This window comes from Nomascus leucogenys, chromosome 22a, assembly GCF_006542625.1.
Source record: "Nomascus leucogenys isolate Asia chromosome 22a, Asia_NLE_v1, whole genome shotgun sequence".
NCBI lineage: Eukaryota > Metazoa > Chordata > Mammalia > Primates > Hylobatidae > Nomascus > Nomascus leucogenys.
Window position 1 is genome coordinate 79,893,496 of NC_044402.1, and position 26,839 is coordinate 79,920,334.

At 37.6% G+C, this 26,839-nt stretch overlaps 1 protein-coding gene across 6 annotated transcripts in view; it reads right to left on the reverse strand.

Moving 5' to 3' along the window:
• ZNF385B (zinc finger protein 385B) overlaps nucleotides 1–26,839 on the reverse strand; it is a 422,583-nt gene that overhangs the window by 25,351 nt on the left and 370,393 nt on the right. For 5 of the 6 annotated variants that reach the window (XM_030803393.1, XM_030803392.1, XM_030803394.1 and 2 more), the window contains one exon: nucleotides 16,158–16,320. The exons of the other annotated variant lie outside the window; for it this stretch is intronic. In XM_030803393.1, the coding sequence (XP_030659253.1) occupies nucleotides 16,158–16,320 (163 nt within the window). The remainder of the gene's footprint in view (nucleotides 1–16,157; nucleotides 16,321–26,839) is intronic. 6 annotated transcript variants of the gene reach the window in all.

A 26,839-nucleotide genomic window follows, 5' to 3' on the forward strand; every position in this document is an offset into this window, starting at 1 on the left:
CTATAAATTACACATTGGGTCAATCTAAGGCAGTTGGGCCCTTCTCATCCAGTGCCCACATTATCATGCCTGTAGCTAAATTCCAGAAACTCTCTTTAAGCATGGTTGATGACTGTGAAGCTTGCTAAATCCTAATTAGCTATGTTTATGTCTAATTTTCATATCTTGACTTTTAGACTAATCCTGAAAGCAGGGAAAATTGTCTATAAATTAAAGTGACTCTTCACTGAATCAGAATCTGCATGTCCTTATCTTTAGAAAAAAAAATAAATAAAAAGCTTATTCATTTTAAGTAACTTAGGGCCCATAAAAGTTAGGCAGTGAACTTCAAAAGTCCAAAACCAGCCCTGCATCATACTCACATCTTCTGGTAATTCTCTGCCAGGCTACAATCCTGACTTAAGATGTCACTGCTCTTTCCATTTGAAAGCCTCTATCAATCAGGTTCTGGCCATCAGTTCATGGCCTGCAGAGATTCTGTGGTTCAATAGAAAGTCAGCCATTGCCCTCCTTGTCTAAGCATCATATGACAACTGCCCTGTTGTCCCTTGTGCCACTTTGGAAGCACAAGCTGCCAGCCTCACACTCAGATAAAACAATGGCATCTCCAACTATCTCCATGTTGAAAGCTGGCAGTCTACCTTCTGTATCAGTGAACTGGCACCAATGTTGGTGAACTTGTCAGCTTTTCTGAGTGAGCATAAAAAAGGGCTTGTTTACTAGAGTTTGAATCTAATGAACAGCTTTCTCTTATTTTGTGTCGTTTTTCCCGCCATCTGACTTGCAGAATAGAGAAATTATATTTCAATTTCTCCAGGTTGAAAAACTGCCCCTTTTCCAATTTGTCACCAAGAGATGTGAAACAGTTATTTCTGAGGCAGCTTTATTATGGAAAATAGAATAAGTAACTCATGTTGCTCAAATCAAATTCCTCAGGGAGTAGGTCCAGTAGAGATTCAAAAGCCGGGAGTAAGATTAAAAACTAATTTTCTAGGTGAAATGAGAAAAGGTTCTTTTTCTTTGAAATGAATGGCTCTTTATAGAGGAAACAGATTCACAATGCACAAGTAAAACATTTGAATTCAGGTCCCCTCACCCTCTTTCCTCTCTAGATGCAGAAAACAGCAAAGGGTTTTAGTTTTGATACTTCAGGCAGGATGAGGTGGACACCGGCAATGGAAAGGTCAGCCTGAGAGCCACTGAGGAAACTGAGTCTTTCTTCATCTAGTCAGGGAAATTTCCAGGAGACAAGCTTTTTGCCTCAGGCTGCTTCAGGGACGCAGGTACCAGGTTCTTACTCTTTATGGACCTAACTATGTACTTACTGCCTGCTCAAAGGAGACTATGTGGACATTCAGGGGCTGGACTACCCAGGCATAAGAAAGATACCAATCCTTTAAAAATATATTTCTAAAAGCCAATTATAAAAAAATTCTAATGTATTTAAATTCAATCTGCAGCTTTATTACAACGCTGTTAAAGCTGGCTTTATATTTAAGACCTAGAGGTTACAGGAGAAAGTCTGTTGGCCATAGGAAGTCTTCTTTAAAAAGTGATATCAGGCTGCTCTGCCTATGGAGTAGCCATTCTTTTTGCCTCTTTCTTAATAAACTTGCTTTCACTGTTTTCTACGGCAGTGTTGTCCAATCTTTGGACTTCCCTGGGCCACGCTGGAAGAAGAAGAATTCTCTTGGGCCACACATGAGTTATACTAACACTAACGATAGCTGATAAACTAAAAAAATTAAATCGCAAAAAAATCTCATAATGTTTTAAGAAAGTTTACAAATTTGTGTTGGGTTGCATTCAAAGTCCTGGGCTGCATGTGGCCTGCGGGCTGTGGGTTGGACAAGCTTTTCTATGGACTTGCCCCGAATTATTTCTTGTGTGAGGTCTAAGAACCCTCTCTTGGGGTCTGGATCAGGACCCCTTTCTGGTAACATCTTCCTGGCAAATCATGAAGGGACTACGCTATCAAGAGATCCCTGACCCAAAGGAAAATCATCAGCACAGCACCAATTGGCCGACTTTGGGTAAGTGGTGGGGTACATTTTACCCAGGTAAAGGATGGGATTGGGTTAGAGGTCCAATTTAGGAGAGTTAGAGTCCCTCCTAATACAGAGAAGGTTAAAGGCCCTTCTTAGTAAAAGGCAAGGACGCTTGACTGAACTTGGGTTTGAGGCCCAACTTAGGAAGGTTAGAGTCCTTCTTAAAATGTTAAGGGGTTAAAGCCCCACCTCAGTAAAGTCTCTCTTTGGTTAAAAATGGACTTGGTGCTATGAGCTGTTAACCGCTATTCCCTTTAGATTATCTGCCTTGTGCTCTTTGCTGTCAGCTGTGGGTGACTGGATTAGGCATATACAGATCATAAGACATGGGAAGCTTTTTTCTCCCCAATGGGGGAAACTTGATAGCTGATGGGACTGCTGGAAGAGATTCCTTTGCAACTGACAAGTGGCCGCCTGAACTTTTGACTCAGTGTCTTTGGGATCTGGGGTCTTTCCCTGGCTTCCCTGAATTCCTTGCCTTCCCTACCCCACCACAGGCCATGCTTTTCTCTCACTTTCTCTCCTTTCCTTATTCTGTCTTTTCTGTTACTTGGGGACACTGTCTGCTCTTTCATCTTGTCCAGAGACCACATGTTCAAACTTCTGGTCTGAGGTCATTCCATCCCACTGTGAATGGATTAAGGATGACAGGCATCAACCAGGGCAAGTTTTAACCTTGCCAGTTTGATATTGGCTGCTAAGTGGAGTGGCTAATGTCTATGTTTTGTCATGCATATTTTGCTCTGGCTGGAATAGAAAATGTTAATCCACTTCCTCCATGCAGCCTGTTGGGCTGCATCTTGCAAAACTGAGAGGATTTTTTGCCTATGGTCCCATGAAACTGAAAAAAGATGATTTTCCTTTGTGATATGGTTTGGCCCCCCTGGGCAATGGTGCAAGAAGCAGGGTCGCTAGGGCCACTCAGGGAGAAGGAACCCAGAAACCTAGCGTGCTGGTGAAAGGTAAGAATTTCTTACCAGTCAGCCTTCTAGCCTCTCTCTCTGTGCAAACTGGTTGAAGGAAATGATAACAATCAGTTTGTCTCCTGTAAAGTTTTGATTCATGGGAAAAAGGATTTGTGAGGCTAGTGTTAGCCTGTAGCAAATCTGATGTGCTTTACCTTATGAATTTATCTTTCTGCTTTGTTCTGTCATAAAAATGGTACCCTAGAATAAAATGTGGATCTAGGACCCCTGTAAGCCTGCTGTTCAAGCCAGCCCAGCAAGCTGGTCAGTTACAAACTTTGCTGCATGTCCCTGAAACAAACGAACAAACAAACTGGATGAGGTTTCCCTCTCCTCTTGTTTTATGTCCTTGAGAGCTTGACCTTGTAACCATATGGTAGTACTTTCTCTTGGTCTTTGCCATCCAGAGGACAGGAATTTTGGAATTCATGTCATACATAGCTCTAAAAATTATCTTGGGCAGTTAAAAGCCTTAAAATGATATTATTTTAAGAGGGCTGGTTCCTCAAGGGGGCTTAGGGGTTTGTTATCATGCTAGGTCTCTTAGGAACATTGTTATATGGAGATTTATGACTCTGCAATTGTGACCATAAAGAATTGGGCAAGAAATAGATATGACGTTGCATTGCAAACTGTGAAACTCACAATAATATAACATAAATGACTAAGAGTTTCTTGCCTATCCTACCTTTGCCCCATGATATATACCGCATCAAGACATTAGAAGTTATTATAAAAATAACATCACATGGAGAATAGAGAAAAATAACTCATAATCCTGTCACACTAAACAGGAGTTTTCAAACTGGGCTCTGTGGACTTCCAAGAGGCCCATGAATTCAAGGGATCCGATAACTTGGATGGCTAAAAACACATTTTTATTTTCTTTTTTTCTCAATGGAAATTTAGCACTTTCTTCAATTATACTTGAGGGTGACAAACTATAGTAGTCCTAGCAGTACCTGTAACTTTGTCACCAACACAAATCAGATATTCTCATCAGACATTACAGTTGTCATAGAATGCTTGAAATATTATTTATACTCTTCACCACTTCAAAATTATAGTAGATATTAGACCCACTGCTAAATCTTATTTGATGCATTATTGCTATATTACTATATCATAACTAAAAATTGACAATTGGATTTCGATAGAATTCATTTTCTTTGAAAAGCTGTAAATTTCATTTTATAGATTTTATAGTTTGAGAATAGGCTTCACTAGCCAGCTACAGGCATCCATGGCACAAACAGAGCTTAAGAACCTCTGTGTCTGTGCCCATCATTTTATTCTGCCTTAATACATTACGCGCTTTTTCTTTGTTGCTTCTTTTATTTACTTTAAAGCTGCATAATACTATTACTTTAAGTAATTCCCCTAGTACTAATAATCTTGTTTCCATTTTTCATTAATACGAATGCTACATTAGGCATCTTAATGCATAATATTTTATTTTTCTTGCTTTGTATTTAGGATTATTACCTTGGTATAGAATCCGGGAAGAGGAATTAACTGGTCTAATGGAATACACATCATTATGGTTCTTGATTTATTCTATGAAGTTGCCTTCCAAAAGGGTTCTCTCAGTTTAAAAATACTGTAAGTGATGTAAGCAGGACAGCTGCTAATGATTTTTCAAAGTACTTACAAAACTTCTACTGGATATTAATCATATGTCCTATGGGTTAGTCAAAGGACTGGGTAAAATTTTGGCTGAAAAGAAATAAGCAAATAACTTTTCCTAATCTAAAAATGCAGTATATGAATTAATTTCCAAATTGAGTAGAATTATTTTACTTGTTAACAGGGAACTAAGAACAATGATATTGTGCTAGGGAAGACAAATTATTTTTAATGTGGATATGGCCATTTTGCTTGTTAAATGGGCAAAAATCATAAGACACTGATAGAAGTTCATATATTTCAAAGCAAGGAATAAGATAATCTCTACTGTGATAAGAACTTCTAGTGTTTGTCATTTTATATTCAAAGGAAACAAGCATGTATTTTTTAGAAGCTAAGTAATTAACAGCCGATAAGGATTACCAAAAAATTGTTTACCAAGAAAAACGTTTTGCAAAAGCTGGAAATAAAATATATGGGCTGACAAGTTTCTGCCTTTTTACTGACATAAATGCAGCAGGGACTTTTCAGGCAGGGGTGTGCTTCTCATTTAGATCATACCCCCCCCAGTCTTTCAGATCTCAGTAGCCAACCCTGTCTCCAGGCAGGGCTGCTTCCCCACATGTGGCATCCAATTTTCTCTTTCCACAGAGGGGGATGTGCTAGGTCGTTCTTTCAATACTATGGCTGTACATACAGCAACCTGTCAACCTGTGAGGTGGGCATCCACCTTAATGAAAACAAAGAAAAAGAGCTAAGACAGTGTCTTCTTCCCCTGTCCACATTCTAGGGAGGGCACCAGAGCTTCCCTCTTGAATGCCACTTAATGATATTCACTTAATATGTGCTAATTATGTTACTACTATGCAAGAATAGAGTACCAGGGGCTGCAGGGGACACAACAGATAAGACACATTAACCAGTGGAAGGATAGAAAGACACTCCACCATTTCATATAAAGGTGAGGAAGACCAAGAAGGCCCTTCCACATCTTTAAATGTGTCACTGAAAAAGTCAGGCTCATGAAACCTTAATATCCTGAAATGAAACCACAAGTGCAAATAATTACTATGAGGCAAGAAAACAAGTACACAAAGAGGAATGTAAGTGCAGGTCACTGTTGCATGCCAGCGTGTGATGAAATGATCATAGAGTCAAAATATAGACAGGACCTGGAAATTTCTTTGAACAAATGGTTACATTTTATGGCTACCAATTTACTGAGTGTCTGTGGCATGACAGGCATTGAGCCAGGCAGCTTACATGTATTAGTTCATTAATCCTTACAGCAATCCTAGGAGGTAGGTATTAGCACTCCCATTTTTGAAAAAAAATTATGCTTTAAGTTCTGGGATACATGTGCAGAACGTGCAGGTTTGTTACATAGGTATACCTGTGCCATGGTGGTCTGCTGCACCTATCAACCCATCATCTACATTAGGTATTTCTCCTAATGCTATCCCCCCTATTGCCCCTACACCCTGACAGGCCCCAGTGTGTGATGTTTCCCTCCCTGTGACCATGTGTGTATTCTCGTTGTTCAACTCCCACTTATGAGTGAGAACATGTGGTGTTTGGTTTTCTGTTCCTGTGTTAGTTTGCTGAGAATGATTGTTTACAGCTTCATCCATGTCCCTGCAAAGGACGTGAACTCATTCTTTTTTATGGCTGCATAGTATTCCACGGTGTATATGTAGCACCCCCACTTGATAGATGAAGAAACAGAAGCTTCATGAGCATGACTTAGTCAAGGTTACATTAGTTCAGTGAGAGGCAGAGCTAATCTGTCCGACTTCAAGCTCATGCTCATTCTACTATGCTATGGATGTAAAGTAGGTAAATGGCACTTGGGAATCATACCTTCATTAATATAGCTTTATATAAGGCCTCTCACAACTTGATTTAAAAAAAAAAAAACAGTTGTAAAATAGGGTGGGGAAAGAAACAATACACATTTCTGGGATGTCAGACTTCCAGAAGTGTCATCTAGTAAATAAATCTCAAAAAGCCTTCAAAAAGCAAAAGCAGTAAGCGTAAGTTCACAAACCTTCATCCAGATGTAGTGAGTATATGTATAATGGTAGTAGGTTTGACGGACAGCCCGAGAGAGACTCTAGCATTGAAAATATTTGGTTGGTGCAAAAGTAATTGTGGTTTTTGCCATTACTTTTAATGGCAAAAATTACTATCCTTACATAGTAGTAACATAATTAGTATGTTACTTAACATTACTTTTAATGGCAAAAACCATGATTACTTATGCACTAACCTAATACTTTCTGTCTGAATAACTCTGGGCCATTGTTTCCCCTCTCTGGGTGTCACTTTCTAATATCCATCAGAATACTATTATAATCATTAAATAAAATAGTGCATATAAAATATTTAGCATGCTACAAAGCACATAATGCTCATTCAATTACATGTTATTATTAGTATTGCTATTAAAATTATTTTTTGTATATAAGTCTAACAAACTTGGATCTATTTTTCTAGAATATAGGATATTAGGTGCTGCATAATGAAAGATGATGATAGCTGACCACTACAAGGTGTCGCTGTCATCTTTCGCAAAAAGCAGAAAGAAGGGTAGCTGAAATAAGCATCACAGGAGAAGGAAGGAAACAAAATCTGCAAGAACATCAATAACAGGCATTTCTGTTAAAATCTATGTTTTGTAAAGCTCTTTTACAATCATTTCATTTGATCTATCCAACATATCCATACTCCCTACTGCTGTGAAGTAGGGAGGGCATTATTTCCACTTTACAGATTAGAAAAGAGGGGCTCAGAGAATTGAGTAACTTCTCTGGAATCACAGCTAGTTAAAAGAGCAAGGAGTATCAAAGAGTAGAGTTAGACTGTACAATACAGTAGCCACGAGCCTTATGTGACTACTTAGAAATAATTGAAATTAAATACAATGAAATATTGACTTTCTCAGTAACATGAGGCACATTCCAAGTGCTAAAAAGCCACATGCTGTTACATGCTGTTAGTCATAGTCATGTTGGACAACACAGATTATAGACTATTTCCATTACCACACAATTTTTTTTTTTTTTTTGACAGAATCTCGCTCTGTTACCCAGGCTGGAGTGCAGTGGCGTGAACTCGGCTCACTGCAACCTCCACCTCCTAGGGTTTGAGGGATTCTCTTGCCTCAGCCTCCTGAGTAGCTGGGACTACAGGCTCCCGCCACCATGCCCAGCTGATTTTTGTATTTTTAGTAAAGACAAGGTTTCACCATGTTGGCCAGGCTGGTCTCGAACTCCTGACCTTGTGATCCATCCACCTCAGCCTTCCAAAGTGCTGGGATTACAGGCGTGAGCCACCACGCCTGGCCCACACAATGTTTTATTAGACAGTGCTGGTCTATAGAAATGAGAGCACCAATCCATTACTGCATAATATTATGCCCTGTGTTCACAACAGTGAACCTGAGCCTCAAGGAAAGAGTCAGGGAAGAGGAACAGACTTTACACATGTTTCACTGAAAAACACTTTAAGCATTATACTATAAGGCTAACTTTATGTGGCACTAGACCATAAGCATCCTTAGAAGTGGACACAGGCTGGGCGTGGTGTCCCAGCTTGGGATTACAGGCATGAACCACCGCGCCCAGCCTATGTCCACTTCTAAGGATGGTTCTGGTCTAGTGCCACATAAAGTTAGCCTTATAGTATAACGCTTAAAGTGTTTTTCACTGAAACATGTCTAAAGTCTAAAGCACTTTGGGAGGCTGAGGTGGGTAGATCACTTGAGGTCAGGAGTTCGAGACCAGCCTGGCTAACATGGGTAAACCCTGTCTCTACTAAAAATACAAAAACTAGCTGGACATGGTGGGGCACACTTGTAATCCCAGCTACCTGGGAGGCAGAGGCAGGAGAATCACTTGAATTTGGGAGGCGGAGGTTGCAGTGAGCCAAGCTCGTGCCACTGCACTCCAGCCTGGGCAACAGAGTGAGTCTCTGTCTCAAAAAAAAAAAAAAAAAAAAGCGGACCCAGAATCCCCCAAAATGCCTGCCACATGTGCCTCGCACACAGAATATACACATATTTATTGAGGAGCTCTATTTGATCATCCACCCATGTCAGAAAAATATGTCATGTAAGAGAATTCTTCCTGAAGCAAGTAAGTAGAGTGTCATAAAAATGTAAGTAATAACCTTTGTTGAAATCTCAAGGGCATTTATGGTTATACATTTACCGAATTATTCACTGTACATACAAAATCCTTTTATATTCCAATATCTTTTTAATGAAGGAAAGTTGCATATAAATGTAATAAAAAGAGATAAATGCTAGTTAAAATAAATATGAATGAGGGTGAAAAAAGTTTTTAATAGTGACATAAGCTTTAACAACGAGAAATCTAAGGCTTTGCTTTTTGGAGTGGTTTATAATATATCCTCAGTAAATCCTAAGTTAACAGACACTCAGTAAATCACAAATCGGCCTCAACTTTTGATTCACTTTTCTTAGAGCAACACTAAAAAATAGCTTTCAAAAGTGGAGAAACTGACAGTAAATGTTCAGCATTATTTGAAAGCAATATAAAATGCTGTAAAGTTTCAGAAGTTAGTTCCCAGAGGATGACAAACATTTAACTACTAAGAATCTTCAGCCTTACCTGGAGGGATGCTACTGTCAAACTCAAGGTGCATGGGTAAAGATGGAGGCAGTTCTATTTTTTTAAGTTGACTTTGAAAGTCATAATGATATATGTGTATTTCATGAAAATATGAGCCTTAGTATAATGGTCTGTTCTCTTTAGACAGATGGGACTCATTTATGTTCTACATGATTATACCTCAGAACTTCAGACTCAAGATGTTATAAATATTGTTAATCTATAATTTATGAAGGATATGAAACTTTGGCCTCTCGGATTTGGATAGATGTATGCCGAATTTATGAGGGTGCTTTTCTATAAATGACAGATGCTGCCAAAGCAGAAAACTATTTTTCTTCCATTCAACATCACAAGGTCCCGTTACTAGAGACAGATAAGGGTGAGGAGGCAGCTAAGAAGACCTTGCTGGCTAACTGATGGAGTCCTGTGGCAGTCAACAGAAATGAGAAGTTGTCAATTGGAAAACTTGGCCCCATTTGTAACAATACATAAAAACTATGAAGTACACAGGGGAACCCATAAAAATGATGAGGCGAGGGTCTCCATCTGTATCTATGGTGGAAAAACCTTAGACAAAATTAAAAATGAACTTTCATATGGCAACAGGATGACCACAAAAAGCTAAACTGCTGCTTTTCGAGGCAAATCATATTGACATACTCGTTGATAATGACTCTGGGTTTACACCTGAAGAACTGCCACGATGCAAAAGCACAACATGCTGAAAACTAAAATGAGCTGCTTCAAGGTGTCTTATCCTCTTTCTCTCCTTCTCATATCTTTTCTAACACTGTTACTTCACGGTCTCCATAGGGCATGGGTGTGGGATAAATAAAACTATCTCCCTGCCCTCAGTGGAAATATTTTAGGTAAAATGATTCAAAATGCTATTGAAAATGTGGAGCGTGTTCAAGAGAACTCAAGAGTACGGGAGGCAGGGCAAGCCTTCTACCATGCTGCAATGCCCTGTCTCAGTGTTAGCCTCTATTTCAGTGAGTACATTTGGCTCTAGACATGTAAAGTCTGTAATTGACAAGCAGGAGCTTTGAGAACATTTATCATTTGCCATTTACCTAAAATGAGTGCTTTTATTCAAATTTGTTCTTGAAGAGATTTGTAACTTCTAAAACTTTTGTTCTACTACACTGAAACACTACAGATAATATCCTGCATAGAAATTAAGGATTATCAATGAAACAAAGCCTTGATGGTCCCTTCACTGCCACAGCTTAAACCAAAACAGTCAGCAAGCAATTTAAAAGTCACATATGGTCCTACTCATCAACTCTTTAGAAAACGGTTAGTGGCTTCTTCCTTTGCCCTTTGGAATACTTGCATTTACTCCTCCAAGTCACAGAAGTTTAGAAGTAATTGGAATAATGAAACAAGCGTGAAACAAGAAACCCCAAGTTTCCATCCTGACTCTACTGGGATTTGAGTTTTGCGACCTGACATAAACCATCTAACCTTCCCATAACCCAGGTTCTTCATTGTTACCATAGTTTTGGGAGCAGCTTGAAGGTGATGACTATATATTATTTCTCTTTAAATCTGAGATATCCAACCATGACAACAAAAAACACCACTAGGTTGAAAGTTTTTGAAGGCGACAAATGTCCTTCTGTTCACTGTTGCACCCATATGTACTATGCTATTTAGTATAGATAATCAATATTTGTTGAGTGGATAAATGGATATCAAGTTCACTGCATGAATGAACAAACAATGGATACTAATTTCAGCCCTATCTATCAAAGGGTTAAAAGAGTCAAGGGAAAACATATATGTAACTACGTCTTGTAAGCTGAACAAATTTAAGGTGTTTCTATTGTTCTATTTCAACAGAAGATGCTGGCTCAATTATCTTTGCTCTTAATTGCATTTATAAATACATTTATAGCATTTCAAATCATTCTATATGCATTCATCTGTTTAGACAGCAACTGATTAAAGGCTGTTTAGCTCTAAGTAGCTTTATGTACTTTAAACTAGAAATGTCATTTCCTTATATTGATATCTAATTAATTTTTTAAAAAAATCCAATGCAAAAGCCCAGACATATGGACTATTAGGTTGACTCTCATAATATCTTATTATTTTTAAGAAACAGGATTTTTTTGGAGGCTCTGTATTTTTTTAACCTGGTATGAGTTGTTAAATGCTGTCACAAGAGAGCCTTCAATTTGATGTATTGGGCATATTATCACAGGGAAGTGTATTGTCATATGGCATTATGACACTTGAACTCCAGGGGGAAATTTGGGTAGAGTGTCTGGCCAATATGTTCTAGCCGTCTTCCTGAAGCTGCCTAATGCTTGCTGTGTTTTGACCCCAATTCTCCCAAAGCACATTTTTCCTCCCTCCCATTATGTTTCCAACTTCCTCTGATGCATCATTAAAAGTTGGGACAGATCCTGGGAGACTATAAAGCCATTCATTTGGATTTTACATGTAACTCTACCTCAACTTCCAAAAAGTGAATGGACAGCTATTCTTGCATAACTGAAGAATAGCTTTAATGAAATATATCTATTTTTTTGAATCATGTAGTTAGAACTTCTTATGACAAACACAATTCATGCTATTATAGTTTAAACCTATTTTGTTTACTGACCTGAGAGAAAAAAAAGAAAGCTTGCCATGATATCCCGAAATTTTTATATACAATAGCTCCATTATAACAAATCTCTTTGCATTATACAGATCTGGATACAACATGAACCAAATTATGTCTCCAAAAGTAATATAAAAGAGAAAAATGGTTGTGCCAAGTGCCAAAATAGCAGGTAAGAGGGCTTCCCTAGCTCTTGGAAGCCTGTTAGATCTCTTCTTAGAAGAAATAATGTGTGCTCTCGAGGAGCAGAAAGAGTTCACCAGCTGGGCACAGTAGCACACACCTGTAATCCCAGCACTTTAGGAGGCCGTGGCAGGCGGATCACTTGAGGTCAGGAGTCGAAGACCAGCCTGGCCAAGATGGTGAAACCCCATCTCTACTAAAAATACAAAAATTAGCCAGGCGTAGTGGTGGGCACCTGTAATCCCAGCTCCTCGGAGGCTGAGGCATGAGAATTGCTTGAACGTGGGAGGTAGAGGTTGCAGTGAGCCAAGATGACACCACTACAGTCCAGCCTGGGCAACAGAGTGAGACTCTGTCTCAAAAATAAATAAATAAATAAATAAATAAGTTCATCTGTGGGTCACAAGTTTCTTGTCGAATACCCTGAAATCACACCTTGCCTTAAAGGATGTTCCCAGAATGCTGCTCTCCCAGAAGCTCCCTCCGTTAACTCCTGGCTATTCCCTCTCTTTCAAAATGTAAACAAAACTCTGCTGCTAAGCTATTGATGCTAACACATGAGAATGGAAATGGAATTAGTCAAGCCTATGGATGTTGCGAGTGCCTGCATAGTTGAAATCTGGCAGCTGGGGCCGGGCACGGTGGCTCACGCTTGTAATCCCAGCACTTTGGGAGGCCGAGGCGGGCGGATCACGAGGTCAGGAGATCGAGACCACGGTGAAGCCCCGCCTCTATTAAAAAATACAAAAAATTAGCCGGGCGTGGTGGCGGGCGCCTGTAGTCCCAGCTACTGGGAGAGGCTGAGGCAGGAGAATGGCGTGAACCCGGGAGGCAGAGCTTGCAGTGAGCCCAGATCGCGCCACTGCACTCCAGCCTGGGTGACAGAGCGAGACTCCGTCTCAAAAAAAAAAAAAAAAAAAAAAGAAATCTGGCAGCTAAAACATCAAGTGAGTAACACTTTCACTTTTCATTTAAATATCTGAGAATCACAGATACTACTTAAGCCCACTTGACAGGAACCCTTCATTCAGAAGAAAAAGACCAATGCTGGGGAATTTCAGTCCCATGAGATTTGCAAGTTAGTCATGAATTTTCACTGTGACTTTTACTCTAATTTTTGTCTGACTCCTTAAAGCAACATTGTCTGAAATAAAACATTTCAGTCAATTATCACAGTCACCATTCTTCTTCCTACCCTCTTTCTCCTTACATTTTACCTAGACCTTTTGTGAAGCACTGATTTTTGTGTCTTGTGTTTTTCTAAAACAGGATTTTAAATGAAATGAAAGCCAGATATCAACAAAAATCTATGACTCTGACAAAGCTGTGGGAGCTTTTCAAGAATTTAGAAACAGGCAATTAACAATACATTAGGTATTACATTGTTTGGACCAGATTTCCCATCTGGGCAAAGCTTCTAATTTTCCAACTTGAAAATTCTATAAAACTCATGTGGGAATTCTTGCTTAGAAGCTGACATATGGTTGACAGTGACAAAAGAACATGTATCTATTTAGCAAATGCACTTTTTTTTTTAAGTGCCATCTTTCAATGACTTTGGTGGAGTTTTTATAAGTATAATAGAACAAATACAATATTTTGTTAGGATTAATACTTATAGCAAACACAGAGAAACAAAAAGTAATGGCCCAGCAAATGAGTTACCAAATAATTTATACAGATTTTGAGTAAGGAAACATGAAAAATGAGATAACCTCCAAATATAGATGGTTTCTATTACTTCTAGTCCAAATCTGTACAGTCACAAAGTGAGTGACATCAATACTGTTAGACTACAGGTACTAGGAGGTGGGTAAAAGAGTGGCAGAGGAAGCAGAGAATGCAGGAAGAAAGACCACCACATATGTACTGAAGAAGAGATGCTGTGGTTGAGATTTGTTTTCCTCTCTCCTGGGTTTTAGATCTTAATTCTCGTTCCTTGTTCACACCACTGGTATGCTTTATCCTGGTGTTTTCCAAATGCTCTGTAGGCAAACACAACTGCTTAGAAAGTGTCTTTGTTTTACTGAGCACCCGCTAACATTTGAGTATTGGAATGAAAGCCTTGAATCCTTAAACTTTATTTCTAAATATACTCATTGAAATTGGGCATCTCGTCGGTGTAAGGCATGCTGTAACTACAATCCAGGCCCCTTTATTTCGATTTCCTATTTCCATATTGCTCTTTCCTTGGTTTTATCTCCTCAACTTTTTTTTTCTATTTTTTTCTCTTCTTCCACACCTTTCCTTCTCCCTTTAATTATCTGCTTTTTAAAAAAATGGATTCTTCTCTGATTGTTCTGTCTCTATTTCTGATTTTGACACTATTTTCTGCTCATTACTTTTACTATTATCCCTACAGCCAACCCAATTTTGAAATAATAATATAACTTAAGTGGAACACTGAGCTCACTCAGTAGCAACGTTGTAACATGTATGGTACCTGCCAACTGTTCTATTAGCTGAAAGAATAGAGTGACACTAACCTCCATTGTTTTATCATTTTACTTATATGTTTTGCTGGAAGGTAAAGAGCATAATTTAGATAACAAAACCTTTTGCAGAGTATTATTCCATAGAGGCAGTGATATCCTGCATTAAACGAAACCAGGCAAGAAGTCAGCAGGCTCCTGCTCTTCTAAACACTGGGTAGCCACCAGCAAATAACTGCCACATTGTTTACCTCACCAGTTTGCAATTTTGAAAAATAGAGATAATATTTGATATTATACCTGATAGATATTGATTAAAGACTAATTAGATAATATATGTCAGAAGGCTTTGTTCTTTAGAGAGGGAGACATGCTATGTAATAATCTGGCATTTATGACTATATCTGTTCATCAGATAACATGATTTAGTGATCCTATTGTACAAAGAACAAAAAGTCTTTATTACCAAATTTAGCTTAGCTCAATCCTTCTAGGCTGAAGAGCTTTTGGAGCCAGCATCTACAGGGCCTAATCAATAATGGTCCCTTTTTCCACAGTCTCTTTTTTTGAACAGGTTTTCTGAACCTTTCTCTTACAGTAATGGATTTGATCATCTCCAAAAGCCACGGGAAAGCAGTCTTAAGTCTCCTTCTAAAATTCTCCAATGATTCAAGAAGTAGAAGAGAATCAGAAATGTGTGTGTTTCCCACAAGAGGGAGGCCCTTAAACAGAGCATCAAACATAAGAAAAAGGGACATACTCTCTTAGTCTCCTTTAACAGACACTGTTCCTCAAAGAGTCACTGAAACAAGATGACATATCCGTCACAGGCCCAGAGGGGCAGATGTGAGAATTGTGGAAGCCTATTAAACATCCAATTTCATGGTATCCATGCTACAAAAATGAATATTTTTCTCTTTCCACTGAATGAACCTACTCAGAAATTCTGCCGATTCACTGGGACTATGAAATATAGACTCTTCTTCAGAGGCATTTCACCTAGTAACCCATTTCCATTTATATATAAAGGTCTTCTGTTAATCAGTTCGTAACGTTGGAAATCATTCCCTTAAAATATGTAAGTCCATTTGTAACTTTGAGGGGAACTCTGAAGATCTTCAAAAAGCATCATCTTTTATTACTAAGCACATTTCCAGATTCATTTAGTAATGTCACTCTCTCAGAAAGTTCCCCCCTTTGGCTCCTCAACTCCTTTTTACTACAGTAAGAGAACATAAAAATATCTATTAGTAAACAAGTTTAAGGAGTCCTTCACTAAAAAAGTCTATAGTAAAAAACACACATAAAATAAATAGAAGTAATAAGCTCAGTATTTTAGATCCATTTCCTGATTTTAGTCTAAACACATTGTGATCAAGTAGTCTCTACTTGTTTTCATGCATATATACTTATATATATATTTACATACACACATATATACTTAAACGTATATATTTAATAACATGGAATGGAAACATATCAAATGCTCAGATTCCGTGCAAACATATAATCCTTCCCGTGAAGAAAACATATTAGTATCACAAAAACAAATCATGGAGAGTAACATGCAACAACTGAGGGCAGGAAAACGGGGTCAGGGCAGGGGAACAGGAGAAACACGAAGAATGTAAAGAACAAAAAGTGTCATTGACCTGATTTGTCAGAGTTGTTGCCTGTGATTGGAGTGATGGAGCAGCTGGGATTAGCCTTTGCGCTGTCCTTGGAAGGAACCATTTTGGGTTTATTTTTCGTTGCCTCTAGTGCTTTGACCTTCTTGGCATGTTTACTTCCTTTGTAGTGGGCCTCGGCCTGGCTCTACAAAGGAGAACAAATCAGGCTCATTTTTTGCTAATTACAAACACCACAGTGGATGATCATGCAGGAAAAAAATACATTCGATCATAGGCACCAGACATTTACAACTCAGTACCTGACTATGTTTTTGGCACTTCATGAAATGGTAGACCAGTTCCTAAGAGGGTATAGCATATCAAAACCTCCTATATAATACGAAGGACCTGCTCTTTAAAAAATCAGACATTATATGAGTGGACAAAAGGATTAGGGCAGAACTGTGACAAAGGTGAGCTTTGTCATCAGTGCCCTCCCACCAGTGCCCATTGGGGCTACTTTTCAAACATTGGCTGGCAGCAGCGGCTTTGAGTGTCCTACCCATGCCAGTGGGTATGACCTTCCACAGTCATTTCCCTTCAACTAAAATCCTGTTTGCCACGTGTCTACTTTCTTCTGGGCTCTGCTCTGAGACCAACTGGTGTGACAAAACAAGTTAATAGGTGCTACTGAGTGAAAATGACACTGAATTTTTGGTAAGCTCTACATACACTTCATGTACCATTTTGATGATTCCAGTTACAGGAACAGATAATATAAGCCACAAAGGAGGTAGGAACAAACCCTTGTTTCTGATCTCAGATGTGATTCTGAAGTCTAAGTGGTTAGTGTTAAATTCATTTATACACAGAGCATATGTAGAACTGTAACTTCAGTACTAGATCAAAAGGAAAAAGAAAGAGCAAGACAAAACACAAAAACAAATTACAACAAGCCTTGAAAACATTTAATCAACTTACTGACATTTGGAAAATTCTCCTCTGCCTAAACAACAAGGCTTTTCTCTTATTGGCATCTAGTATTAATATATACATTAACAAAAGGATCTAAGTATATTCACTTGAATTGAATTTTGAAAAGACTGAAAAAATATAAACATGTATTTAGTGAAAAGAAACAAAACTAAACATAAATGGTATATTAGCTTAGTTATAAAAGTGAAATGGATGACAAATCTTATGCAAAGCAAGATGAACTTTTGTTAGAGGATTTCTAAAGAAATAATAACTTTAAAAACCATCAGTTTTCTTTATATACTTGTATGTGTTCAAAGAGGATTAAATGAACCTTTCCACTCATTCTCCTCAACAAGCAGAATACAGGTGATAAGTGTGTGTGTAGGTAGGCAGCTGGAAGCGATAGTGGACAGACAGAATGGGTCTCTGTCCTTAGGGCCCAATGAGGTTTCACACATACATGAGGTAAGAAGTTCAGTGGAGAGCTATCCATATACAAGGGTGAGCTAAAACAGCGAAAGATGCATGCTATGGGAGATACAGGACAACAAAAAAATGGACCAGAGGGGAGTGGCATTAATGAAGACTTCCTAAAATGGGTAACTTTTGATTTGAGATTTGAGGAAAGGGATCCATATACACTGGTAGCGAAGAGTACGTTTCTAGTTGGAGGATGCAGACCTAAGGAAAGTACTGACACTAGAGTGCCGGAACAGTGAGGGCCATGGCTGGAGAGGTGCTTACATAGGCCTTTTGGTGGAACATCATCAACATGAGGTTAAGGAAACTAGATGTGTAGTTATGTAGAGGAGGTCACCACTGAGGTGAGATTCTCAAGCAGAGGCCTGATGATACACACAAATTCCAAATGGGGAAGACTTCTGCAACAGCTATTTATTACATGTTCGTTAGATTGAATATGAGAGAAAGGAGATGACACAGAAAGGAAGGCAGCAGAGAGAACATATGATTCTTCTGGTAAAATCATTAGTGGAGAGTATGACTATAATAAAGTCCCTGTTATAATAATACCATTGATTTCTTGAAGACTTGGTTATTATCAATCCTCCTTCTGCCCTTTGCTTAAGTGGAACCCTTTCACTACTAACTACTAGAGACAAAGCACTCTTCTAACGTGCCATGATTAGACTAAGCCATCTAAGGTTGATTATGGTGTGCCATTGAAGTGTTTCTTCTGACTTTCCTGCTTGTTTCACTCCAGCTTACCAGGACATGTTGCTTTGCTATCTTCAGACATCCAGCCATAGCTAGTTCAGCAGAACTGGTGGTGGTGAGCACCACTTCAATGCGAGCATTACTTCCAGATCTTGGTGGGCAATAGGCCTACTTTATCCTAAGCTCATAAATGATGATGATGAATTTATTCATGCCAAATATTATAGATGACACAGTCACAAGTGTTTAGAGTCATGCAGTGAGTTAAACATCATATCTATATATTAGCTCTCCCATTTAAATGGAAGCTTGGTGATAGATTCATGCTACAGTCTGTTTTTCAGTGTACCTTGATTCTGCTGTGTTATTTCTTGTAGGGTGGCAGGTGGTTGGGGAAAAAATATTGCTTCGGTAGTAGTGTAATCTAAGGATAGGTTTTGGACGTATCAGTGATTTCCCTAGCATATAACCCAGATCACCCAAGTCTATAGCCTTGTACTGACTATACATAGTCCCTAACTTCCTGAATATCTTTTCATACATATCTTTTTAGATCTTAATTGACTTGGCATTGCTCTTACTTGGTTTGCTCAAGGACTTCTCATGTTGTTCTCTGTCAAGTTGGAAAAAAAAAATCACTTGGGGAGAAAAGTGTAACATTATTTTAGGGCCTTTATTTATTACCAACCAAGAATGTTTGAATCCAACTAATATAGTTTGGTAGTTATACATTAAGAAAATATGCAAATAAAAATTAAAAATTGATAATGTAATATAATAATATAATAATCATTAACATTACTGAGTTTACTGTTTCAGGCACAATTCTAAATGCATTACATATTTTAGCTCATTTAATCCTTATAATATCCTATGAAATAGGCATTATTGGCCAGCACTTTACAAACGGCAAACTGGGAATAGAGAAGTTAAATAACTTATAAAAAGTCACACAGGTGGGTGGAGAAGCCATGGTAGATATAAAATGCTTGCATGCATATCCCTATTTAATTATATACCCACATTATACATATACATATCTACACTAAGTTAATGTTATAATTTTATTAGAAGTAAAAAATATACACAAAGATAGTGTGCTGCTTTTAATGACTCAGAGAAGGATTATAAGTTAATCCTATAGAAATTTCTATGAGTAGGAAATACATACTTAATTCATGGGAAATATGCTAATATTAAACACCAGATCTGATCCTTCTGTTGAGTAAAGAAAGTTCCACTTTTAGGCCAGGTGCAGTGCCTGTAAGCCCAGCACCTTGGGAGGCCCAGGAGGGAGTATCGCTTGAGCTTAGGAGCTTGAGATCAGCTTAGGCAACATCACGAGACCTTGTTTCTACCAAAATTCAAAAAAATTAGCTGAACATGGTGGCACATGCCTGTAGTCCCAGCTTCTTGTGGGGAGGAGGTGGGTGGATCACTTGAGCCTGGGAAGTCGAGGCTGTAGTGAGCCCTGATTGTGCCACTGCACTCTGGCCTGGGCAACAGAGTGAGGCTCTGTCTTAAAAAAAATAAAAATAAAAAAAAAAAGTTCAACTTTTTAAATATACAACCATTTCTACAACGTATCAGGAGACCTGCTAAAAACTCATCTTTCACAGTACACTAAATAGTGCAGTGTTACTTTAGTGCCCTTTGGCTAAAGAAACATATGGTTCTCTAAATAAAACCTCCAAGTACAAGATAAACAGTGTCATTTCCTCATTACTATTTCTTGGCATCAGTGGCGAAAGTTAACAGCGTCAATTAATACTTGGGATACGGATCCAGCTAAGTGACACTTCACTGGCCAAGATGGAAAAAACTCTCCATAGCCATGATCCACTTCTGCTTCGAGTTCAGGGTCAGGGAGAGAAGTGCAACAAGGCTTTTTAGCTTTTATTGACTGTTGTTTGGGAAAAATGGAGTGGAAGACTGTGAAATAAAGACAGAATGGCAAGTGCCACTTCCTTATATTTGGCATCTTTCCCATTCTCCTGTGGTATTCTTAGTAGTGGCACTTTGCTATCCCTAGTACTGTGTCTGAGGCAGTGTCAACAGTTTCTAAATGCTGGGCAAATCTTCAAGTGAAACTGAGACACTGTTAAGTAGCAAAAGATTAACCTGACTTCATTATCTAGGAATCTTCTTCATTGAGGAGTGAAGGAAACAAGGACAGGAGCCAGAAAACCTGTGAACTAGGCAACACACGTCAAGCCCATCAACAATGGCTCTTGTGACACTGCTAAGAGACTAGGTTGGCCAAGCTGACTTACTTTACATCCAATGAGTAATTAGCAGACACATGCTTGTCTAGCAGTAATGGCTTGCATTCTGCTTCCCCTCTTAAAGTGCTGCTGTGCCCCTAGCTGGCAGTGACCAAAGAAACCTCTTCACAAGAATTGCCAGAATTAGAGTCACCCAAACTACTACACTGACCTTCACATAAGAATTCATCAGCATATAGGTTCTTCTCTGAAGGCCACTCTGGTAATTACCTGACCACCCACGGATAGAAGAATAGCTTTGATAGGAAATGACAACTTGGAATGTTTTCTTCCATTAATAAACTTTGTTGCTAAAGCTCTTCACTTTCTCAAATCCTTTGAATTTCTTAGAACCCCATTGTTCCAAACAAAAAAGATAAAGAATGAGATAACTTAGTGCTTCGAAAACAAAAATATAACCCAAAAGCTTCTAAACTTCACTGTGGTCTCGTTTCTGATTTTTACCTTATTTATTTCTTTTCTTTTCTTTCTTTCTTTTTATTTATTTATTTATTTTTTTTTTTGAGACAGAGCCTCGCTCTGTTGCCAGGCTGGAGTGCAGTGGTGCAATCTCAGCCTCACTGCAACCTCCACCTCCCGGGTTCAAGTGATTCCCCTGCTTCAGCCTCCTGAGTAGCTGGGACTACAGGCATGTGCCACCATGCCTGGCTAATTTTTTTAGAGACGGGGTTTCACCCTGCTGGCCAGGCTGGTCTCTATCTCCTGACCTCGTGATCTGCCTGCCTCGGCCTCCCAAAGTGCTGGGATTATAGGTGAGAGCCACTGCGCAAGGCCTGATTTTTACCTTATTTCTAATTTGGACTTCAGAGACATGGCTAGAATCCTGAATGAGGACATTAAACTGTGCTCACTTTGTGTGGAAAAAACAGTGGAAGGAAAAACTCACAAAGTGACTGGGGAAAGACAATGGCCCTGGAGAAAATACTTACCTATTTACCAATAGAACCAACCTTTTTTTGCATTTTAAAAAGTAATTAGAACTGTTCCCTTAATTAAAGAAAGTGCATAATTAAAACTACTGGCATCTGTTTTTCCTAAGACCTTAGATTTCAATGTGTTAAGCAGTGTTACAAGGGAAACAGCAAAGGTCAGCTAATTTTCAGGAAAACCCAATATACTAAAATGCCAAATAAAACATATGTCAAATGAACTACCATAAAACAGGCTAAACTAACAAAGGGGAAACCTGATGATTTATTCTGCAAAAAATTATTTAGTACCTGCCATGGGCTAGATATTGTAAACGATTAAAAACAAAGACCCCTACTTGCCAGAATGGTGGTTGGAAGAAAAGACAAGCATACAAATAAGTATAATCCAAAGCAGAAGGCGGAATTATAAAATGGGAGGTTCCAAGAAACAAAGAATATGAGAATCAGGAGAGAGGTAAATCTCTTCAGATTGAGGAAATCAAGGAAGCTCCATGAAAAGAGGGTATCAGAGCTGGGTTCTGCTGCAAGGGCTGGGCTCTGAAGTGGCAGAATGGAGATGAAGGTATTATGGGCAAAGGGAACAACATGTGCTAGGGCACTGAGTCCTGTGTATTATACAGTGTTTCCTGGGCATATACACTTTTCAGTTTCACTGGAATAGAGATATAAAGGGAACAACAGGGAAAGGTTGCTACGTTGTACTAGCTTGAAAATGGTTCCCTGTACCACAGAAACATATCACGGTGTTTTCAATTAAAAATCAAATATTCTATTTGTAGGCATTTTGTATAGAAAATGATTAGGATGTAAGATGCTGCTCTTACATCACAGATTTTATCCTCTGCTCCAAACTACAATCTTACATTAAATTAATTGTTATTTATATTGAAGCTTTAATAATTATTTGAGATAAAAGCAAGGCACTTAAAATGTTATAGTTAAACATACTAAGAAACTAAAGTTTTCTGAGAAATAGTTAAATAATTACTTGAATCACTGTTTCAAGATACAACTGTTTTTACTATTGCAATGCTTTTTGCATATACTTGTTGCCTTCATAAGATCACACACTCTCAGGGACAAAGCTACAATATAGGAAGCACGAGCTCTACCCAAAAGAAAGGCTTACGTATCCAAAGATTGCTAGTAAGTTTTTCTGCTGATATTTGCAATTGTAAGGCCTGCAGTATCAGTAATGACATACTATTGGCTTTAATATTCACTTCATTCAATTCTCATCTATTGGGATCTGTTGAAAACAAAGTTCAGACAAAATTATAACTATTATGATCTTTTTAGCTTAAAAAGACATAATGTCTTTGCTAATTGCTAATTTATAGCTAGTGAAACGCTACAGGTTGCTATGGCCTGGCTAGGGCCATCACACTGCATAACTCTGCAGGGCACTATTCACATATATTTCAACATTCGTAGTATCTTCTGGATTGTGCCAGGCCAGAGTTGTACCTATGACATTCTATATTTATTGGCTTTATAATATAGATGTAAAAAAACCCATCAACTCCAAATATTTCTGTGTTACTAAAGTGAAAGTGGTTGCTTTCTAAGAAGAAAATGATGTGTACTCTAGACTGCTAATTCTTTTTGGGCCCAATTTAGATTCTAACAATATTATAAGATAGAATTACAGTTCTTGTGTTATGGCTGCTTTGAAATATCACTATTTGAATATATGAGCATTACACACACACACACACACACACACATGTTCAATCACATTATCAAAAAACTTCAATGTAGGCAAAATTCACTTCTTAAAATGCTAAGATCTTCAGAGGGCTTGAAATTAATTTTTCAAATGTGTTTATTCGTCAGCTAAGAGTCTTGATGCTCATATTTCTTGCCCATGACTCATTGGTGGAATTACTTACACACAGAAACATAGAGAAGTTATAAATGGACCAAATAACTATGACAGAATTTACATGATGAATTAGAAAGATGCTGCAGTTTGAGTTAAAAATCAGCTGGAATATAGTAAAAAAAAAAAAGTGCTCTTAAAAAATAAAATCATTTCTTATAATGGAGTTTCGAGTGAATAAAATTTTGTCTCATTTTCCCAGTAAATTTTATATTTCACTTTCGATTACTGGAAGGCAGATTATTAATTTTAGATGATTCCCAGCAATCTACATTTCTTCCCCTAGGTATTCACTGACACTATATGTTACTAGTTTAGGGTTGAGTAGCACAGCGCATAAGAGAGACAATTATTTAAGCTTGGCTGTATCAACTGTGATCTGAACACAAATCTTTCCATTTATTCAATTCTGTGCTCTCTCTCTCCTCTAGTTCTCTCCTGTACTTCAAATCAGGCCATAATGAAAAATGATCTTCTTTTATAAATAAGTTTATTATATATGTACCAAGGTAAAGTTAATCTCAGATGATTAGTTCCTTAATTCTATGAATGAATACTGTAAATTATAGATATTTTATTTTGAAAAAGATTTTTCTCTCACAAACCTAATGGAAGTAGGTTTATATGAATTTTTCAACATAGGTAATGAGTAATAAAATGATTTTTATTTAATGTCACAATTTAACATCATCACAATTTATTTAAGAATTCATCAAGAAGTATCTTGCTTAAGAAAGCAAGACTGCTTAACTCTCCATTTAAATTATATTACAATTTTAGAATTTCTAAAAGGTATATTTACTTCACTTTCTGGATTGGGATCCATATCTGAGTCAATTTAATGATAAATGTATATGTAAACTCTTAATATATGCACTAGATCTTAAGGGAGGCCACATGAAGTAAATGAAACCTGGCAAAGCATGCCTTTAGCCACTCTCTCAAATCATAAGAGGAGGCAAATCACAAACTTCATGAATAATGCACTTGATAAGCTATATTGTTTGTTATACCAGAGTGAGAAAATGAGTTCTCTGTCTACTAACATAATCTTAAATATGAAATAATGGGAACCATTATAATTTATAAAAATATCTAATTTTCTCAAAGAATTATGAATATAGGGACCTCATCTTTTAGAAGTACTGAACTTTAGAGATTTAATAAAACACATGGATAATATCTTTTATTTTTTATTCGCTTATTTATTTATTTTAGAGACAGGGTCTCACTCTGTCACCAAGCTTGGAGTGCAGAGGGGCCATCATAGCTTGCTGCAACCTCAGACTCCTGGGCTCACGCTGTCCTCCTGCTTTAGCCTCCCAAGTAGCTGGGAGTACAGGTACATGCCACCATTCCTGGCTATTTTTTAAAAATTTTTTGGAGAGGTGAGGTCTTGCTATATTGCTCAGGCTGGCCTTAAACTCCTGGTCTCGAGTGATCCTACTGCCTTGCCCTCCCAAAGCGCTGAGATTCAGGTGTGCAACACCATGCCTGGCCATCTTTTATTTTATAATATGACACAAAATATTATAATTTGTTAATTACTTACTATTTTTGAATTATTTATTTTATGATTTTCCCAAAAGTATTTAAAAATAGAAATCACCCATCTCCCTCAAATTAATTTCACATCTTATATTAAATTGGGAACTCTTAGTTGATAATTCTCAGCTACTTTGACATATAAAGGAGGATATTTCAGAGTTTATAGTGTTTTCACAGTTATATCCCAAGTTGCTAATGTGTTTGAGAGTCCTGCTATCTTTCAGTGGGAAAACAGACTGCCATTGTGTGCTTCATAAGAGCAATTTTTGTTACTCATTGATAAGTAATGCAACATAATTCAAGTTTATGCATTAAAGCTGTGACTCTATAAGCTAACTGATTCAAGCCTTCTGATGGTCTTTTAAATTAGGCTCCCAGGCTTCCACACATTAAATTTTAATCAGTCCAGAAGGTATTACACTTACTTTGATTTCCACATTAAGGAAATTTACATAAATAATACAAAATCAATCTAAAATTAGAATTTCCATTGTGTCTCCTTTTGTTTGACAAACAATATCCTTAATATAGATGAAAGTGGCAAAGTAACTTTGAAAGTTCAATGCTCAGAGAACTGGTTGACAAATAGCATTAGTAATATTTTATATGTGTTTAATATATTAGTTGCTTATCATTACTCATTTGAAAACCTGTTTCACAAAACAGGTTTTTGTAAAATTCATACTCCAAAACCCTAAACCAATTACTAAAACCTAGAAGATATCTTATAATTCAAAATTAAGTGGAATGTGTAAATGTAAAGATTAATAACAGATACCTTCAAAACACAATATAACTAAGAGAAAATAATGAAAACACATCTTTTGTAGTCGCTTAGTCCATCTGAGTCATGCTAAGGCCGTTTCTATAGTAAACTGCCAGATTAAACTAGAAGTTTTCATTCAAAATTAATTGGGTCAACCTTCCTCACATATAAGAGATTGGTCTGCTGGAGGCAAAACAAAAATAATAATATCTATAACTTTGATTCACCAATAAAATCTAAAATATTTTAATAGAATCAGCAAATTCTAGTGGGTTTCCACTTTCTGATTCTGTGTGATATTGTCTAAAAGTTCTACTCACCAATAATAGTCATAACAAAAGTCATACATATATGATATCATCAATGTGAATTGTTTTAATTCAACTCATTTTAGCAATGTTTTATTATGTATCATGTAATAGGTGTTTCAGAAGACATGCTTTGTGACTTCTAGGAGCTTATAATCTTGTGTAGAGGATAATAAAAGTGAATATCATATATAGGTATATGGCATGTATATGTGTACATATGGCATGTATATGGCATGTATATATATATGTAGGTTTGTGTGTGTGTGTGTGCATGTGTATATATAGCAGAGGGAGAAAAACATTCTAAAAGGAGGAATGTAACACTGAGGGTCCGTCCATTCTTTAATGCAACAAATATCTATTGAATACATATTATATTCTAGGCATTATTCTAAGTGTTGTGGAATACAGATCTATTGAAACTTGTGTTCTAATATGGGGACATAGATAAGAAATTATAAATTTATATATATATATTAGTGTTAACAGATAAGTGATACACCTATGAATATGTTATATAGTGCTATAAAAAATAAAGACAAGTAAGGGGTAGACTAGGTGTAACGTGCCATTTTAAGTATCAAGGAAACTCTGTTGAGAGGGCATTTTCACAGAGACCTGAGTGAAGTAAGGGAGTTAACCAGGTAGATATCTGGGAGAAGAGTACTTCAGGTTCAGGGAACACCAAATATCCATTGTAAGGATTTTGATTTTTATTCTGAGTAGATGCAGAATCACAGGAGTGTTTTAAGTCAGAAGAGCAATCTCATTTGGCTTCCATTTATTAAAGGATCACTTTGGTTGCTGTATGGAGAACCAACTGTGTGTGTACAGTGGAGAGGCAGG